Source organism: Calonectris borealis, chromosome 1, assembly GCF_964195595.1.
Source record: "Calonectris borealis chromosome 1, bCalBor7.hap1.2, whole genome shotgun sequence".
Classification (NCBI taxonomy): domain Eukaryota; kingdom Metazoa; phylum Chordata; class Aves; order Procellariiformes; family Procellariidae; genus Calonectris; species Calonectris borealis.
The window spans coordinates 198,112,001-198,133,505 of NC_134312.1; the positions used below are offsets into that span (position 1 = coordinate 198,112,001).

Here is a 21,505-nt window from a genome sequence, read left to right on the forward strand (position 1 = left end):
CTTTACCAGTAATAGATTTCTTCACTAAACATAAGATCAGTCAGTAACTAACCTAAAAATGTTCAAGATTTTGGTGTATCCAAGCTCTGCTTAGTACATATGTGGAAGCTGGATAGGCAAGGTGTGCTGCCTACCTGCTCCTAATCTTCCTCCCCCTCCAAAACAGGAGTCACACAACCACAGAATAGTTGAGGCTGAAAATCATCTAGTCCAACTCCCTGCTCAAAGCACGGTCATACAGAGCAGGTTGCCCAGGACTGCGTCCAGTTGGGTTTTGAATAATTGCAAGGATGGTGGCTCCTCAACTTCTCTGGGCAACCTGTGCCAGTGTTCAACCACCTTCACACTAAAAGTGTTCTCTAAGTGCTTCCCAGCAGCTAGCTGAGATTCAATTATAATCCCCATTTGATTTAGTTGCTGCAAATGAAGAGGTTATTCCAAGCTATAGAACAAATAAGCTTTTCAACTCTTCAGCTAAATAAAGCAGGTATCACATTCTTTAGCCAACAGTATTCGGAGCTCAAAACATCAACAAATTTTAATGGGTGTTAGTTTATGTTAATGTATTAAGATCAGCCTGCTGAGGGAGGACTGCCACATTCTAGGATTAAACACATCACTCCTAGAGAAGTCAAGCAGACGGGTGCTTGTCAGTTATCTTTCAGGAGGCAAAATAAGTCATAAAGTTGATTTGTGGGAACATACTACTTTTAATATTGAATTCTTTTTTTTTTTTTAAACACTTGCTACTCTAAAACAAGTGAAAGACAGATTGTCAATCTCTTGTCTCTCTAAAAACAGCAACATGGTAAAGCAATATCGGAACACGCTAGTCTGATTAACGTGATGCAGTAAGTTTTAGAAATAAAGTAATACTTCTCTAGTGTTTTCTATATTACCATCTTTTTAATTAGATTTTTAATAATATAGAAACAAGCAGGAAAAAAAAAACCTATCTGAAGTTACAAGCATGTATCTCTCAACTTAAGAGCTGATTTTGGTACTATAAAACAGTCATTTAAAAACACGAGGTGCTTCCCAACATACAGGCAACCTAAATATTCATTTAAAAAAAACACCAAAGGAATTATGCAGTCTTTCCTTCCAAGGCTCCCTCCAACCACAGAAGTAGTTGAGGGGAAATCTAATGATGATGCTGCCTCACCAAATCGCCACTCTCCATAGGTTTTAATGTCAATTAACAGAAGGGCATGTTTCTAGCATTTCCACAGGTCATCTCCATAGAGCTGTGTATTTGCTCACAAAATAAATTTCCAAGCATTGCAAGACATTTCTGGAGATCAGTAGTTCACAAATAATTGAAATCATAATACCTCTACCCAAGTTCTACAGTAATTACCTGAAACACCATCTTGCCACATCAGCTTATAACCTCTCTAGCAGAGACTGGACACCACGTGAATTAATTACAATTGATTTTCACATACTGCACAAAAAGGTGTGCATTAAGACATTGAATATGTTGTCCCAAAGGTATCTTTTGTCAGCAGCCAAAACGCTCAGTGCTGTAACAGAAGAGGAATCCAACAACGATGCTGGCTTGTCTGAAGACCGAAAACCCAGCAGTGTCTATTACTTTGGCTAGTTTCCTTTCACATATTTGAGCTTAAAAAGTACAGCTTTCTTTGCATTCCTTGTTCCACAGCACAAATACATGGAAGAACATGTTCAAGTTAATAGAAAGATCTACAGCATTAAAAGGGCTACAATTTTTCACACTGTGAACATGCATTATCAAAGAGAAAAGTAAACAATGACATCACCTGGCATTCAGGTCTCAGTTCTAAAAAGACACTGGAAGCAAGATTACACTAGGGCTGCCCCAAAGGGAGACAGTGCCGCACCAATGCTCTCCTCAGGATCCTAGGTAAGGACTGAAACGTCCCACAGAACTAGCTGGTGGTTTTTAAGTTGGAATTCACCCAGGATGTGACCATTTTATCACAACATGGAGCAGAAAACAGTGATTCCACCCACCCATTTGTAATTGGATTAATTATCATTAGAATCATGCTTTCCCCTCCCCCTCCCTTTTTTTTTAAATAAGTGAAAGTGGTAGGCTGTTCCTGACCAGGTCTTGATTCTTATCTGCCTCCTCATAGTACCTGCAGCACAATACCCAATGCCGAAAAAGCTAACTTCCCAACTCAACCTGATTTAGCAGTGGTAAAGAGCAGAGTCAGACAAAGCTGGATGCAGTGTTCTCAGGCCTGCGTGCAAATTAGTGAAACTCTGAGCCAATCTACCCAAGAAAATACTAGGAGACAAGTTGGTGGACATTGCTCTCTCATGAAAGAAAAAGTCTTCCAAGTCCCCACAAATCACACTTCCTCTATTTTATGCTGTACAGCAAAAAACATTTGGTATCACTTGCATATGGGTCAAAGAAAGTAGCTCTTTCTTTGTGTACAGATGGTTTATACCCATGTAGAAATAAGATTTCAGCCTGACAGGTAGTATCTGAATGAATGGAGAAGCCAAAGATACAAAAATACAAAATATTTAAAGACACACAGAAAGGAAAGAAGTTAAGAAGCGGTAATGCAACTTGAAACACAGTGAGCATGTTCATGTACAGACTGAAATGTAATTAAGAAAAGCTCAGTAAAGGAGTATATATCCAGTTTTTAATATTTAGTCTTCAACGACAATCAGATGTAACTTATTTTTTCTTCCCCATATATACACATATGCAAAACTAAGGGTCAAAACCATGGTGCAACAGATCCTGTTGCAGACAGCAGCTTTTTTCACTGGCTAGAGTCCTGCAGCCATCAGACCAAACTTCATTGCCAGAAGTAAGGGACTATTTTGTGGAAGCTTTCTTCAACACCTTTGCTCCATGACTGTGTTTACTAGGTAAAGCACCACGGTACTTACAGGTATGGGCTGCAAATGCTCCCAAGTCCTCCTCCTGCTAGATTCTCTCCTCCCAAGTGGAGGTGAATCCCGTAGTCAAGCTTTTGCCTTATATAAAAGCTCACAGTCTCATACAGAACGCTGCTCACTCTGCCTGTGCTCTAAGCCAGCTGGCTGCAAACAAACTCAAATCTGAAGACATAATAGAAAAAAGCTCCACTGAGAACACATTCCCTTTGGATAGGAACTTGTTCACGTCTCCTGAAAAGAGCAGAGGCAGAAGCAAGCCAAATTTGTACGCAACAGCACAGATCTGCCAGTTTTTAAAATCCACACTGAACTCACAGTGCAACATTAAAAAACAGTGTGACTGCAAGATAGACCCGTACTTGTTCTCTCTATGCTTCAAGCTGTGGGAACAGCAACAAGCTCTGATGCTGTCAGCAGGACAGACTACGTAAGCTCCAGCACAGCATTTTTCTATGATCATTTCCTTGCTCCCAGTTGGCTTGAAATACAGGCAAAACAAACGCTGTCTGCAGAAAGAACCCTCTGCGAACATGACAGATTTTAGACTGTGGACAAGCCTGGTGGTAGACTTCACTCATTAAATACCATGTATTCATCTGTTAAAACAAAGGACATATCATTTATTTGCATAGATCTTCAACTTGACACTAATAAAGTACTTTAGGGCTGTCTACGAAGACTTCTGATGACCCAAGAAATCCACTAAGGGAAAATTGCAGGATATGGATTGTGCAAGTAACCAGTTCCTCAACAACAATCATAAGAGGATCTGAACATGCAGTGTAACAGGCATATTAGCCCCAAGACCAAATCCGGAGAAATGAAAGCTAGGCATTCCTAGCAAGTCAGACCAGTGAAAAGGGTGTTATCCCCACTTCGGCAATCATTGTACACCACCAAAATGAGGTCTTATCAGATATCCTTGAATGTAATTACGAAACATTAGCTGCTATTCTCAATTTTCTGAAACTTAAGGATGTCAATATTGAGCAACTGCCTGATAAAATGGTAAATGAAACTCAATGACAATACAAACACAAATTAACTAGAAATAACATTAGACACTAAATCGGCAGCTACTGCTCAAGAAAGATAAGAGAATCACTTGGAAACTTCTCCAAAAATATCAACTCAATGGTTAGCAGCAATCAATATTTTATAAATTTTTCAGAAACTAATGATAAAACAGAAAAAGCCTGTTTTGGTTATGATCTGAAGTCCTCAACACTCCACCTGTTGTGGTTTAACCCAGCAAGCAGCTAAACACCACACAGCCTTTCACTCACTTCCCCATCCCCCAGAGAATCAGGGAAAAAAAAAAAGTAAAATTTGTGGGTTGAAATAAAGACAGTTTCATAGGACAGAAAAGGAAGGGAAAATAATAATAAATAACTAAATAATAATAATAATAATAATAATAATAGAAGAATATACAAAACAGCGATGCACAATACAATTGCTCACCACTCACTGACCGATGCCCAGCCAGTTCCCGAAACAAGGACACCACCTTAAAAAGACCCCAACATACTCTAACCAAAGCAGAAATAACAATGATCAGAAATACAAAATGGATTCTGTCCAAAAAGAGTGCTAACAGATCAGGACACTCCAACCTGGAAAAGATATCACTAGGACAACACAATAAAGATTTAATAAAATCACAGATGATTACAGAAATACATGAAGTGAAATCACCTTTCATTATTTTTCATAACTCAAGAACCAGAAAGTATCAAAAGGAAGAAACAGATCAATTTCTGTTGTGGGACATTCTGCCACAGGTCATTGGGCAAGAAAAAAAGTGCAATCCCTATTTGAACACATCTAAGCAATTCCACAGATGATAGGTTTACAAACGCTCGTTACATAGAATGATTCAGATGGACCTCCAGCTCAAAAAATCCCTAGATCGCTGACTACTTGAAAGGGCAACATGCTGTGCTTCTTGTACTCTTCCCCTGAGCATAGACTATTTCCTATCATCACAAATTGAACACCAGACTTAGTGGGACCCATAATCTAAGCTCCATACAGACTTTCTTACATCCTTAAACCATTTCCGTTTACAAAGTGAAGAAACTGATGAAGCGATAATTTCTCTTCTAGGACCAGAGTTATCAGCACAAACAGCTGCTGATTGTTAAACAATCTCTGAAGAAATCTCTTTTCTCATTCATTAAGAAATATTATTCTTCTTGCAAGCACTCCAGGCATGCTTCTAGAATTGCTAGTTGTGGTGTCAACTGACAGGTGTACTGTGCAGGCTGTTCTGTATGCAGCTGACACTAGCTTGCCTCAACAGTAGCCTACAGGTTTGTTCAGTGAATGCCATTCTTTTGATGTATGTGCTTAATTTCATTCATATGAATTGACCTCACACATATTGTCCTGGTTCCGACTGGGACAGAGTTAACTTTCTTCCCAGTAGCTTGGGGGGTGTGCTGTGTTTTGGGTTTGGTATGAGAGGAGCGTTGATGGCCCATTGATGCTTTGGCTGTTGCTGGGTGGTGCTTGCACAGGGGACTTTTCAGCCCCCCATGCTCTCCCAAGTGCAGGGGAAGCTGGGGGGGGGAGCATAGCTGGGGTGGTTGACCCAGCTGGCCAATGGGGTATTCCATACCATGTGACATCATGCTCAGTATTAAAACGAGGGGCGGGGGGGAGGGGGTTGCCCCCCCATTCACAACACACGGTCAGCGAGCAGTTGCATTGTGCATCATCTGCTTTGTATATTCTGTTACTGTTGTTGTGATAATTGTTATTATTCCTGCTCTACTTCGTTTTATTTCCATTATTAAACTGTTTTTATCTCAACCCGCGAGTTTTTCTACTTGTGCCCTCCCAATTCTCTCCCCCTTCCTACCGGAGAGGAGGGGTGAGCAAACGGCTGCGTGGGGTTTAGTTGCTGGCTGGGGTTAAACCACAACACATATACAAAGAAAAGGCTTAAGAAATATTAGCACATTAAGACAAACTGAAATTTCAGTCAAATGTGTCATTTGATGCCAAGAGGCAGAAGAATTTGCTGGCTTCATCTTGTACAACTGAAAGCCAAGAATAACTTGAGCGCTAGTCTTGTTTCTTACACCAATTTCTCTCACCTTAGAAAAATTCCGCATTTTCTATGCCACAGTGTTTTGGGTGGGTTTTTTTATTTTTACACTTCTAAATCTTAGAAAGGCTCTGCTTGTATAAACTTCAAAATATAAAAGAGCATAAAAGCAAAGAAGTAGCATTATATTAGTATATTACCTAAGTGGCAATGTCCTGTATCATAATTTTGCTATTTAAAACAAGCCATCTTAAAGCTTTTCATTTATTCAGTTTTTCATCAGGAGTCAAATACTTGCAGGAAGTTACAGATACTTACTTAAGCTGCTTAGCTGGCGTATGATAGCAGCAAGGGTACTATTCGTTACACATTCCAGTTCACTAGTAATTCCCTCTGGCAGAGCTCCTCGGCAGAGATGCCGCGGTTCAATGTTCCTTTTCACCAAAGGCATGGCTCACAACCTGGAATTTACAGAAAAGTATGTATTATATTTACAACAATGAAAATAAGAGCTATGAATCTGTGTAGCACACATTCAGTTTTTTCTACAAAATATACTTCACCTTTCTTCTTTTAAAACACTTGCTTCAGCCTTCCTGCCATAAGATATTGTACAATTCCTACCGAGGCACTGGAGTCGTGCACTCAAGCCAGAACATGACAAGAGCACTGCAGGTAAGCCCAGAGGATACATGTAGATAATGTACACCAAAGCCAGGCAAAAAGTGTAATATTTACTGTCTACACAGACCCGTGCTCCAGTACCAGAACCACTGGACTTTAGTGCACATTTGCATTTATAAAGAACTAGCAGTCCCCACAGGAACAGCAGGGAAGATCACTGTTTGGAGCAAGCTGGCTTGCTGCCTTGGCAAGCTGGCCACTGACGGACTGTCCACGCATTACAGCCCCCTGACTACGTCAGACACTGACCTACCCTTGCTTCGACAGGTTTTCAGTCAAAATAATAAACTCATCTGACAGATAAGGGCAAGGGCCTCACAGAAATAGGCTGGATGAGAATAAGGAAGAAGCTGCAATATGAGGAAGAAGATAGTTTTCCACAGGTGGTGCTGAATGACAATCTGAATGAGGTTAAGAGCACATATTGAACAGATTTTGGGAGCATGCCAGATGCAGGAAGACATTTATCTGAGAAAAAAAGTCTGTCAGAACTGGTTTTCTTGGAAAAATAGAAGAAACTAGGATAGGGAAAACAAATGCAAGAAGAGATCTCAAAGCACAATGGCATAGAAAATACTATCCTGCAGGGAGCAGCTTTGAGAGCAAGGATGCCCAAGTGGGACAGAATTCCCCCAAAAGGGAAATGAAAGCATATAATATAAAAAGTTCTTAAGCAGTTTTCTTTAAAATGTCATTAACACAATTATGAGTCGATTTGATTGTTTTTTTTTTTAACACTGACAATTCAATGTCCATGCACTACTATAATATTTTGTTTAAAGACCATGGGGCACCGAAATTTTCTGGAATGAGAAGTTACAGTGTTAGCAAGGACATAAGTTCATTTGGAAAAGACTTAACTGAAAATTTCTTTTTTTATTGCACTAAAGCAGTTAAAGCAACCTTTCAATTTCTCTAATTAAAATCACATTAGTAAATTAAAGAGACCTTTTTGCTTTTCAAATGTTGCATAGTAATTTTTGTAATGACTTTCGCCCCCGAAGGTTTAAAATATTTTCTTCTCAAGAACATTTCTAAAAAATTAACAGCTTTTAAGTAATTAACAATAAGCAAATTATTTAACTGTAAGATTATTTCAGAACAGACCAGGAAGAAATAGGCTCGTGACTTCTAAGCAGTAGTCTTGAATTCTATTTTACATCTTTCTTAATATGAGACAGTTTATTCAAACATGTCAGAATTTAAGGCCAGCTGAGTTGGCTAGATTTTAAACAATACATCAGAGGTAAGAGGAACAATTTTTATATTCTATTAGACCAAAAAGCTTCCTGTTTCTGTTCTATGTTTTCATATTCCTCTACAAACAGATGCATTTTAAAATACTATTTAATATCCAATGCAGTCAGTTTTCCGAACTTGATCAAAAATAGGTAAAAACTGGAAATTCACAATTATTGAAAAGCAACATCTAGCAACATCACACTGCAAACAGGCTAGCACCTTGCAACTATGAAATCAAAGTCATTATGAGGAATTATTTCACTGTGCAGTAAAATGTTCATAAACATAATTAGTAAGAAGTAAATTAATAGGAGCAGCCAATTCCAAATCTTAGTATTACTCCCACACACAAGCTACAATTTTTGGTTTTCTCTGTAACATTAACCACACTGTTCTACAAACTAAAGGCACATGAAGACTCCCTACAACTATGACAACAGAATTCCTGAAATATTGGTGGGTGATTAGGCATCTCAAAATCGTCTTTCCTTGGAACTAATTTTTATGTGCAATTCACCAGTAAAACACTCTGGTGAACAAGGCAACCATTCTACTGGGTTTAGGGTTGGTTTGTTTGCTTTTTTAAGAGAATTAGTGGGAATATGTTTTGCTACACATGTTCATACTCTCAATTTCATTTCTTTTAACCAATCTTCCTTAAATTCTTATATGAGAAGATCAGAAGACCAGCAGAATAAAGCCTGGTTTCCCATGGCTTTCTGTCTAGCATTCTCAGAGCTGGCCCCCCTCTTGCCTTTTGCAGTTTACCCGACTTTTCCCCACCATCCCATGCAACGCACTGGGGCCAGTCAGAAGCTGGCTGCACGCTGCCCAGCTAATTGCCTGCTGCCTCCTGAAACACCTACCACACTGAGTATAATCAAAATGCCTTTCACCAAGAGCACTAATTTAAGTCCTTTCTCCACATCATGTTTTTCCTCGCCTATAAAAGCTAATTTGAAGAAAACGTACAACTGCAATTTGAGTTTTTCATTTTCTCATCAATTCTTTATGAAATGGTCCAGTGCATTCAAGAGCTAGCAGGGGAGAGACAGACCGTCCCCAAGACATCCCATTTCTTTAAAGAGCAGGCTAAAACGCACAGCAGTGCTCAGAGTGGGGGGAAAAAAACAAGTTTCATTTGTGAATGCATGATTTAAATTATTACATATCCTCATTTCAGTGTGAAGTTTAATTCGAAAAGGTAAACTGAACACTGATGAGTAAATTATGCAACAGATTAAGCAATGCATTAACTGGTCCTGATCAGAGGAAGAAAAAAAGTCTGCAATTGCAATTTTAAGTTTCTTCTAATTTAAAACCTTCAACTATCTGAATCCAACACTTACAGACCTATTCAGCTACTAACCCATTAGAGTAAGTAAAAAAAGTTCTTATGCGTCCTTGCCACTAAAGCACTACCACCCTTTTCTTCACCACATACAACTCCACAGTTAGACAAACTTAATCTTTCTCAAAGAAAATTCATGAGAAGTGAGGCTAAAATTTTTTCAAAATATATGTAACAGGAAGTTAAACAAGAAATCAAGACAAAATAAGCCTGTGGGGCTTCATCAGGCTCAACCAGGCTGGGGGGTAGTATGTTACCAGGTGCAGAAAAAAAAAGAGTTGGCAATGGCAGTTCCACTGCCTTCCACATTCATCTTCCACCTGTTTCGAGTCACACTTCAGCCCCAGCTTATTACTAGACAAGATATTCACTGTGATACTCTGTCACTGTATTAAACATATTGGCATTTGGTAAATCATACTCAGTTTTACAACACGGAGGTTAAGTAACAACTTCTCTTTGCTCCTATCCCCAAATAAATGGAAAACATAAGGCAAAGAAGTTGCTATTATTTTAAAAAATTGCATCAGTTCAGAAGATCGGGACCAATCATAGGTGATGGTTTTCTTACATATTTTACCCTGGCTAAGTACGCAATACAGCCATAGACTTACAGCTAGGACAAATAGGTCCAACTCCACTCCCTGCGTGGAGCTACCTATGCCCAACACAACTGGGTTGAAACCACCAGCTGCATCTGACACAAGAGATGGAGGATGTAAAAAGATGCTATACTGCATATATGTAACTGGTTGCGCTAGAAACGTATGAGACATTAGCACCAGACCAGAAAAACGGGAGCAGGAGTCAAAGGCAGGAAGAAGAAAACCAAGATGGCGAGATGTCGCTTAAGATCTCACTAAATATCCACGCATGCCTCTTTGGACATGGATCGGATGCAACATCTGGCTGGATTGAACTCTGACTGGAGCACAAACGGACACCGCTCTCCAAACACTACAGGCATCAGCAACTGCACAGCTAACCTAACTCAATTTCCACACACATTCTGAAAGGACAGGACATCAGAAGCTTGAATTAGCTTAGATCAGCCCATTAAAAACTCACATGAGGTGTGCTCCCTCTGTATTCTCACCCTTTTTCTTCTCCCCCCCCCCCCGTCCCCAACAACTTGTATAACCACCTTTTGTTTTAAAATTAGAAGGCACTTATCTAGCAGTTATTGCTGTAGAGGCAAGCGGCATACAGAAAGAGAGAACGGAAGCATCTCTGCTTTTCTTTCTACGCTTTCCCTGCAGTTGCAGGAGTATCGCTCCAGGCCAGCTCAGACCACCTTCCTCTGGATAACAGCTGCTAAACTGCATGCAAGAAGTTTGACATTCCCTTGGCAAGTAAGATTTTTAAAAAATCATGTAGAAAGCAGATGTACTGTAACAAATATGAAAGACGACAAACACAATGTACAAACTTTCCAAACAACAGCGGAGCACAGCTATTATAAGAGACAAGCTGGGTTTTCAAGTATTAGAGCAACTGGCAAAAACTCAAAGCAACAGCTGTTCCCCAAACCTGCCTTTTGCCCTTTCACATCCCCAAAAAGGCACTGTAATTTATACTAGCGTCAAAAAAATGTAGCTGAATTTCATGGTTCTTATAATATTAAAGTTCTTTATATATTCAATAATACCACAAAATGAATGCCAATTCCTTATACAGTCCCTCTTACTTGTCAATGTTTATCACATTTTCTCGGAGACATTTTTCAATCTTTTTTTTAAACTCTTAAGAGGTTTCTTCTTATATCCTCTAGTAAAATATAACAAAGATGAAGATTTTTACCACGAAAAAGACCTTTCCATACATCCATCCTAAATTCTCCCTGAATACATTCTATTATTTTCAGGGAGCTTTAGAGCTTTTCATTGATGAATCTCACAGACCTCCATAAAAAAGAGAAAGTACCATAATTATTCTTCTACGGAGAAGAATGACAAGAGAAGGACTGAATATGCAGCTTGTCATAAGTGACGTACTGGATGGGATTCCATTTAAAATTAAGCATATGTATGACTACATATATATGAGCTCAGAGTCCGTGTCCCTCGAGAGCTCAGCGGAAGCCTAGAAAGTAACTAAATCACTGCATCTTTTGATAGATAGCTACAAGAATGATACAGTGAGCTCAAATACCTCACGTGTAAGCTCTGCTATGCACCCACCTAAATTTAGGTGTCTGAATCTAGAACTCAATTTCACCTCATCAAAACCAGAGAAATACTGTTGGTTTCCTCACCTCTAGCCCCGCAGTCAAGTTACACTACCTCCTAATCACACTGCCTCCATGCCTAGGGCATTTCAATATTTCAAATGTTTGCAGATGGTTAAATTTTCCCATATCTAATGTTTCAACATTCAATTCAACACACTGAATTTTCATCTCTGAATGGCACCCAACTTGGTAATACTGCCCATTTTCCTATTCAAGTTTGTAATTCTAGATAGTCTGCAATTGCCCCACCTTCAAAATTTAGTATGTACTAAATAGGGAGAGAAGGGAAAGCAGGAAGATGAAAGACCCCAAACACTAGTTTTGGAGATGTTCTCCATCCCCATTTTTTTTTCCAAGGAGTCACTATTATCACAGATCTCCCTGTCCTCTGAAGGCCCCTCATCCATCCCTACAAGACACAAAGAAAGGGCTACGTGGATAGCAGACACTCTTACCTCAAGGGAAGGAAAGGAATACACATGCCTTTAATGCACATCCCTTTCTGTTTTTTCCTTGTTCTAAATGACTGGTAACGCCATGTTTGTGAACCTTTCCTACTTATCTATGAATGTAATTTACTTCTTTATCAGTAATGACAAGTTAAAACCAAATAAACTGGAACTAGCATATAATCTGGAAATCATTATTTTAAGTTCATGATTTGTCTAATGTCATTCACCTGTACTTTAAAGTTCAGGGTTTTTTTAAAATGGCTTCGTTCTAAGCAGAGTTTGAATCAACATTTTGTATACTGCAAAAGAAAATAAAATATTTAGCCATCAGTTACTGTATAACATTGCTCCAATGCCCCAGAATTATTTTATATTTATCAAAAAGCATCTAAACAAGACTAATTTTTAATAGCACCTTCTATTATTCTAGTTCTATTAAGTATGCAATTCCTCTCTCAGCCACGTTACTATGAAACATATCAAAAGAAAATAAGTTTTACTAAACATCACAATTACGCTTTAAGTACTAAGTACTTTACTTGTATTAGAGCTATCCCAATCTAAGGACAAACAGTGTATTTATTAGTTAATATACAGTTTTTTCATGTTTCCCCTAATTTTTAATGCAACTTTCTTGATTTTGATACTGTTTGCTGAAGCAAGGGCAGACATTTGTTAGACATATGCACAAAGTCTAATAGAATTCTGTTACTTAAGGATAACTAAAAATCAAGAACATTTTTTTTCTTAACCGCAGCAAACCACATCTTTCAAAAGTGAAGTGCCTAGAAAACGTCCACCTCAAAACAATAGCTAAAATTTAATATATAGCCAACTCTATCAACGTCATTGACACAGATCCTCATCCTGATTGCCAGATCTACATGAAAGGCATGACAGTCAAGGCTGGAATGAAAACAGGTTTTTTCTTCTTAGCATCAGACCACCACTTCTGATCTTCTCACATCATACCAACCTAAGTATTAGCGATGATGAAATGGGCACAGAAATCCCTAAAGCAATTTTGTTTCTTTAATAGAGCTCTTATTTTAATGTCTGTTGCAATGAGCTATTTCTGAAGGTTCACCAACTTGGAGGGTTGTTTTCTTTTTTTTATTTGGCTGGGTTTTTGTCTGTGCTGAGCTCTTCAGGGCAGATTTTATGGTCCAGTGATATTATGAAGGAAATCAAGACATTAAGCAATGACAAGAGAAAGGACAACAGGGGAGAGGATAGTGTTTGGTTCTGTTTATTTACAACCTAAATATATTTTATGTACCTACCTTTCCCTAGCCAACCCTCCACATCTCCAAAAACCCCCTAAGAAGCAGAAAAAAAAATTTTGAGTCGGTAGTTACCTCTAACACTGTGGGCCTGCAACACAAAAAGTTTACAGAACCATTAAAAGGTGAACATATTAATTCAGAAATTTCCTCTAATTAAAAAGTTGGGACAGAAAAAGTAAATGGATCTCCACAGCACTGAACATTTACATTTACAATTACTTTAAATTCTGTTCTCATCAGAATTTCACACCAACATTAACTCTAAACAAGCATATGCAAGATAACATTCGCTAATGCAGGAAAAAAAAGTCCTGAGAATGATTTAACCTGAAATTAAGTAGCTATTCTTTCCATGAAAGTGTAGACTGTAATATAAAAGAGGTTTTAAAATACTGTCAACAACTATGAAGACAAGTCAGAAATCTGCCTTATTTTCTCTAAAGCTTGCTGGATGATTTTTTTTTTTTTGTCTTTGTTCTACAACCCCATCTTTGCATTACCTGTTGGCTAGGGTTCAAGAAGATATTTGTGCATCTGCCATGCTGTAACAGTATCAACGGTCTCATCAACTTCCGCTTAAGCACTTGTGTCTACAGTTCACCACCTAATAAGTGTGCCTCAATAAATAAGGGGGGGACCGAGGGACCGCTTTAAAGTTACTGCTTTAATTTTTTTTCTTCCCAATAGAAATTAAATATTCCACAATTACAATCGCAACACTAACTTTTCTCCATCACAGTATTTTCCCAGCAGTTTCTAAGGAAACAAAAATCTTATCATTACGAAGTACAGACAGTATATGATAAAGTTTCATCTTCTGTTCCAAAATAAAGGATCATATACATGTCATCCAATTAAATGGCTTCACCATTGTTAAAGGAAGAAATAACGATATTTTTTGCTCTCTGCTAATAAAGCAAGTGTATAATCAGTAGCTTAACTGAGGTTACTGCATTGTTTTATCTCCATTTCTGGGTATATAACTATAGTTCTTTTCAGGCCCAACTAAAACATATCTACAGAATATAGAACCTATCTATGGAATATCATTTTTTTGCTGTGTTAAGTTTTCCCATCGTCCAAATTAATGGATTTTGCAATTTATATTCACAGCATTTTGTCACACTGCCCAATATGCAAAAAACTTTGCCAGTAAATTAGTTTGGATTATTTTTTACCCTTCTGTCACTTAAAACTTTATACTTTCTAAAGATGCCTTATGATTTTTATAGAAATACAGGAAAACATATACACACTGTATTTTTCATGTTGAAGTACTTTTTTTTTTTTAAAAACACTTAATATTTACTTAATTTCATCACTCCATTTCTTCACGGGATGAACTTCCCCCAGAATATCTGTGAATATCCCTCAGCTAGTTTTTACTTCTCTTCTTTTTCCCATGCTTTATCTTTCCTCTGAAAACTGAGATCTGAAAGCTGAGATCTTTGTTTGGTTGTGTTACTTTCTTCTGATTCACCTTCTCAGTTAGAATAGCTTACCGCACTACAGTCACAGTAGTTTCAGGCTTTAAGCATCTCATTCTCAAGTAGCCTTCTTGAATCTAACGTCAGATACCCAATCCTTAAAATTCTTTTCATTGAAAGAAACACAAAACAATGGAAGAAAAACACTGTGGTCCCACTCAAGCTATTTGTTAAGCTTTTAAATAAGATTTCTCTTTCACTAACACATCTTAATCTTCCTTGGTACACTTAATGTTACTAAGATACCTCTTTAAGAACAGATTTACTTACCTGAAATCTAGCATAGGTTCACAGATTGCACAATACAATCGCTTGCTGTACTGAATCCAATCACTCCGCCAGCATCGGATCCACCCACCCTTTTCTACTCATCCTGTGTCAGAATACAGATGATCCAGGACACCTTCATATATGACTAGAGTCTCTTGTTTCTAGATCATAAGCTGTCATTTCTCGAACCAAAATTTTGTTCATTAAGCCAAAACACTAATCATGCTTTCTCTCAAAAGAAGTAAGGCTAAGGGGTACTAAAGAAATTCAACTAATTAAACTGGAAGACATCTGCATGTGCTATACTTGTTGCTGTAAAAAAAATCAGGGTAAAAAAAAAAGCACACGAAGAGCATGGACTGAAAAACTCTGCAAAAATGTGTACAGAAGCTTTTACCCAAATAGTAAATTTAAGTCTGGTTTAACAGAACAATATTACCTGACACTGTGCTTAAGGTTAAAAGGTGGCTAGTCACATCAATATAGCATGCTGAATGGGAAAAAAAAGTTGATTTATGCCTGTGTGGGTCCAAGTCCAGACTGACGAGCATTAAATTTATTAATTGTTCTATATAAATCACATTTTCTCTTTCATCTTCTTTCCATATCCATGTGGATAATGTAACCACACACGCAATGATGACAACTCACATTGTTGCTTTCCGCTGAATGAGCAGTGACTAGTTTAAAGTACTAACAAAAGATGCTGACGCGTTAATCTTGTTCTTCGCGTGATGGCTGCTCATCCTGCTCATAGTCCCTTCCAGATGGCTCGGTGTGAAAGGGATGGTGGGATGGGGAAGAAGGAATATTCCATACTGTTCTGCACATCTGTTCCATTGCTTTTATACGTTAAAAAAAACAACCAAAAACTTTACTGCCACTATCAATTTTACTATTTCAACCTAATCCTACTAGGCTAACACCAGATACAGTGTAAATGCTGTGTGTAGGCGAGAAAGGAAAAATGTCTTTTCAAGTCATATAAGAGCACTTGTTTAGTTTTTGCGGTCTTAAGAATGGACTTGTTTCAATAAGTAAGTACTTATGCTGCACTGAAAACACATTTTTCTTTCATATGACCTTTCTTGAAAATCAGTATTATACTCCAAGAATTTATTATCATCCCTTCTCCTATTCAAGCAAACAGAACTGAGTCACCATTTGTTTCCCTTTAGTTTTATTTGTTTGTCTTTTCGGTAAAGATACACACTATGCATTTGTTGGAGCTTGTTTAAATTCTGTTTGAACAGTTTTGCACAGCAACTCAAAATATTTTCCTTGTGCATATACAGATATAGTGGTAATTCTTTGTTTTTTAAGCAGAGTTGAAAGAAAGAAATAAAAAGATAAATATCTTACTACAGTATACAGTCTACCTCTCAAATAACATTTACCCTTTAAAAATACCATCTCTTGAAAAGAAGCACTCAGCCAGAACAAGGAGAAGGAACTCAGCACAGAGTTAAGAAAGCGAAGGAAGCAGCGCTTTGTCCTACAGCACAGGAAAAAAAGACTTAGATCGATCACCCCTCCCTTTTGTATCATCTTGACATGTGCGAACCATACGGCTGCTGAATTATTCAGCTCTTTTCACTTTGAATAACCAATGATTACACATATGAAAATTTAGACATACTGAAACACTGATTGGAAAAATGGCATCCTGTAAAATCTAATTTTTTTTTAACCTTTAGGACCTAAATGGTAACATTTAGTGAGGAGTATAAACTGGATGAGGTCAAAAGGAGTAGAATCACAAAGCAGCAGAGAGCTAGTTATAACGCCAAGCTAATTAGGTCAGGAACAGCCCTCCACTAGCAGGTCAAAATGTTTCCAGATGTCATCAGGCTTGGATCTTAGCAGATTTGAGTACAGAGCTCGTTGTATAGACAAAGCCACACAGTTCTCACTCTCCATAGCCAAATTCAGCAGCCGAAATATCTGAGAAAATGTCTACAGGCCACTCTTTCCACAACCAGGTGAAATATTCCCATGAAATAGCTAAGATAAATCTAGCCTTAAAATAAATCATTGTTCAAACATCTTGCTGGGCACTTCCAACACTACTGATTCCCACCTATTTAGTACCTCTTAATTTTTCTAGCATAGTAATACCACAAGGCAATAAAATTAAAAAATTACAAAGCCAAGAGAACTGCTATTTAATAAATACTATTACTTAACTAATAATCAACCATACCAGGACATTTCCCACCCAAAGGAAGTTTCTTTCTTGTTCACCACCCGCCTATTCCAGGATCTTTTTGGACTACAGTCCAAAAAGCATCATTACAAACACAAATTCCTTCTTCATCCATCTGACAATTAACATAAGAGGGCACAAAGTGGCTTTCAGTTTCCCAGTTTACTATAAACCACTGAGAGACTATTTTAAGTGTGATTCTTCCAATACGGTCTCTTGAATTATGGCCTTATACATCTTACAATGCTCACTTTAAATCTGTTTTGAATATCTAATACCCATTCTTCTAATAGTTTAGTTTCAGTTATGGAAAGTCACATTTTATCTACATTACAGAAATTGAATAATTCTGTAACACAAGAATCCTTACCGTATGATATTTTACGCTACTTTAGACAATTTGATGCTGTAACAGCTTTTAACAGAATATTAAAAGTCTGCAACTATAAACAAGCCTTTTTTTAACAGGCTACGATAATGTACAAATAGCTCTTGGAGACCATTTCGAGCACATTCGTCCCAGCCTTCCTCCTTCACAGACAGTAAGTGTTATCAGCAGCAAATGCCTTGATTATTTTTTGGAAAAAAAAAAAAAAACAAAAAAAAACGTAAGTTGCAGCTAGGCCTTGCTGACTGACACTGATCCCATTTAGCAGAGCCTTACTGGATTTAAAGTGCTCGAAATAACCGTCTGGGTCACAGCCCATGTGACAAAGGCAGCCCGGTAAGGCCTCAGGAGCCCGCCTGCAGTGAGAATATGCTGTTCAGATCCTCAAATGACCTCAAGCTAAACCAGAAGCAAATTCAGTAATTTGTTTCTCAGAACTCCAATTAACCCTAAATTGGAGGGAAAAGTACAAAAGGGATGATTTATCCACTTCACTCCAATAATACCAATTTTATGGTAATACAAAGTGTTCCTTATTTCCCTTATCATCTAATTTACCATGAAAATCCTTTCAGAACAGCAATCTTTTCAGAAAAAAAAATTGTTTTTAAACTCTTTTTCCCCACAGCAGTTGATCTAAAACGTCACAGGGAAGTGTTACGTTTTCTTATAGTTCTTTTCCACACCAAAAACCCTCTAAAAATCATATATGCATATATACAAAAGTACACAGTTTGTGTACATATATATTTGATATATACACATTTTTTAAATATATGACACTCTGATGATGAAAGAAAGCAATAACATAGGTCAAACTGCAAAAGAAGAAACACCTTGTAACATGACAATTCAGCATTAATCTTTGTCTGCCTCAACTCCTAATGTGCCTCCTCCACTCTCAGTTCTCACCAGGCAGGACAGACTGGGAAACAACTGCAAAGATGCTTTATCAGGCTACCACAGTGTATCACGATCCCTAAAATACCTTGCAGTCAAGCAACTTCAGTGTCCACCTGAACAACTGGTTCTTGGAGACAGCAGCTGCAATTTCCTGGCACATGTTCCCAACATGCAGACAGCCCATGAGGATTTTAGTTAATACAAAATAAATAAACATCCCTAAAATTCCTCAAGGTGGAGATTCCCACTCACCCCTGCTTTGGACTTTCAGCAGGAAACTCAGGATTTCTCCAATTCTTCTGATTATGAAGCTACCGCCAACACTGCACTTTCCCTATATATCAGAAACCTGGAAGCAGCAGCTAGTCTACGTGGGGGAAAAAAAACAGATTTATTTTGGGTGCATTTTAAGGGAAAACTAAGCAAAATATTTTTTGTTTTAATCCAACAGCTGAGTCTAAGTGAATCAACATAAAAATTCCCAACTATTTTCATCCTGAGCCAAGTGCACCATCTGTTCCCATGAAGTCCATCTTCTGGTGGCTGCCGTACTACAGCATATCACAAAGTGCCAGGCGATCAAGGACTGGTGCATAAATCAAGAAAGATACTATGAGTGACAGAATGCAACACTCAAGACAGTAGCAAAAAAACCCCCACCACCCAAAAAACCACTACAAAGTACAAGTAGCCTTATTAAGCCCCACCATTAATGAAGCCAGGCATTCTGCAGCTTTGTGCGTTGTGGTTATTTCGTTTCGGTGCCTAAGGAGGGCTGAGCTCTGATCAGAGGTTTTCCCAGATTGGGGATTGTTTTCATATCTTTCCTACTGCCAGTGTTCAGTAACTTGAACACTAATTATGCATTTTCTCTCTATCAGGTAACCTTCCTCTCTCTCTCTCTTCCACATGGTTACAGTCTTCAGGTTAATCACAGAAACCATTCGTGTTTGATGCAAAAGAAATTAGCAATTCGTAATTTTCCAGTTCATAAAATAAAATAGTAATAGTTACAGATGGCACAGCAGAACATCCAGTTATAAGTAGTATAGGAGCTCCACATACCCCTACAATTGAATCACAAGCAAGTAACACAGGGTCCAGCAGAAATCACGATGAATCATACCCCTTTTCCTGGCCTTATTGACACTGAAGACGTTTTTTAAAATTAAGTTACATGGACAGATATCCATTTATACCTTTCACCAGGAACCGAATACCAAGAGAAATAAAACTGCAGTAAAAAAATAAATCTGAATACACTTGATACATCTAATATTTTATTAATATATGAAGCACATCAAAATTGAAAGCAGCTACATCTCCCCAAATATAAAACATTACTTTTCCTTCGTGTTTCTGGCTCTTTTGTAACAGATCTGGGTGTTTTGTTTTGTTTTTTAAATAAAGCCTAAAATGAATGTCAGGCATTAGTAAAAGTAACCTCTTTTGATACAGTAATGTTGGCTTACAAAACCTTATTTGCAGCATTAAAGAGATTTCGTCGTTACACATACAGTAACTCCCATTATGAGACAAATAAGCTACTATAAAGCCATAGTGAGTCTCAGACCGAATACAGCAGTTAGCCTTCTCTAAAAATCCTCTTTCAAGACTTGAAAGCTAAAAAGCTGTGTTCCATGAAATCTGGCATTGTATCAGCAGATCTCCATGGAGCTGGCAGGGTAGAAGTGCTCCAGAAACCAGCTTCAAGGAAAAAAAAAAAAGCATTCTTACCATGTATAATCAATCACTAAGAAGAGGCTTAAGCAACTTTTTTCCCCCAGCTAAAATCATCAAATCTCAGCTAAGATTACTGGGGATGCAGAGGTTACCAACCATAATACTAAATTTTTAAAATCTACTTTCTTCCAGCATTTCAAATCAGTGCATTTAAATATCCTTTGTGGAACCTTTTGTAAACACGAGTCCTTCTGTCTTTCTTCAAGACATATATACATATATGTCTTGAAAATGTAAACATAGCTTTTTAAGAGTCTATGAAATTTCAGAACCTAACATTGAACGTTCGGAAGTATCATATTGATTTACAGCTATCTCTGTAATTCTCCTCTTTTAGTCAATGCCAAGTGTGGGTGAGTTGGGAGGAAAAATAGTATAATAGTATTACATAGTATAATAAAAGCAGAACTGAACAAAATACATGGAGTCCACAAGAAAGAGAGCAGCACCATTCATCAGCAGTTTTCCACTTGGGGGAACAATTCCTCTAGGGATGTTCAAAGACTTCAAAAGGCATTAGGAACAGGTTAAAGACTACCTTGGGAAGTTGTGTGGAAAAATAGGAGCAGAGAGACCTACAGAGCAGAATATTTGGTGCTGATGATCCTGTGTCCGTCTTACAGGCTTTTTTTTTTGGTAGGTAAGCAGGGATATTTGTTCCAAACTAGCTCTCACCCAGTCTCATGGCCCATTAGATGCTGAACACCATCAGGTATGCTCCTAGAGAGCACTTTTGGTTTTATACTCATTGGAAAAGAGTTCATATACTCCACAACTGGGGAATTTGCATGATAAACATACTCCTGGATCCAAACTAAACTGATAGCATAATGCACCCTAAAATGCCTGTTGTTTTAATTCACTCTGCATGTTTTAATTCACTACATAAAGGTTGGAAAAAACCAGTTTTATTTTGTTTTTATTTTGTGAGGACAAGGAGGGGGAAAAGAGGCAAATACTGGTTGGAAAAAACACATCATCTTAAGGCTGAAAACCTGTCACACAGTATTTTTCAATTATGGCTCCCTCCAATATTTACAAATGAAGGCTCCATGGGAAAAGAGGGAATAAAGACACTATGCACAGGAGTCAGAGCTTCATCTGCTCTGCTTCCCTATAATGCACTCAGCCACCCAACACTTGGGGAACGATCTCATCTTCCCCACCAGCTGGCAATCAACCACATACCAAGTTCCTGGCAATCCAGCCAACTAAAACCCACTGAAGGAGGAACAGACTGCCTAAGCCTAGCAAGGTTGCAACTGCAAAATAGCATCAGAAAGCCTATTACAGTAAGG

The 21,505-nt window shown here is 38.0% G+C and overlaps 1 protein-coding gene across 5 annotated transcripts in view; it reads right to left on the reverse strand.

Moving 5' to 3' along the window:
- The window catches only part of WASF3 (WASP family member 3), a 75,913-nt gene that overhangs the window by 22,574 nt on the left and 31,834 nt on the right, over positions 1 to 21,505 (reverse strand). For all 5 annotated transcript variants that reach the window (XM_075139880.1, XM_075139878.1, XM_075139879.1 and 2 more), the window contains one exon: positions 6,284 to 6,426. In XM_075139880.1, coding sequence (XP_074995981.1) covers positions 6,284 to 6,416 — 133 coding nt within the window. In that variant the 5' untranslated portion in view covers positions 6,417 to 6,426. The remainder of the gene's footprint in view (positions 1 to 6,283; positions 6,427 to 21,505) is intronic.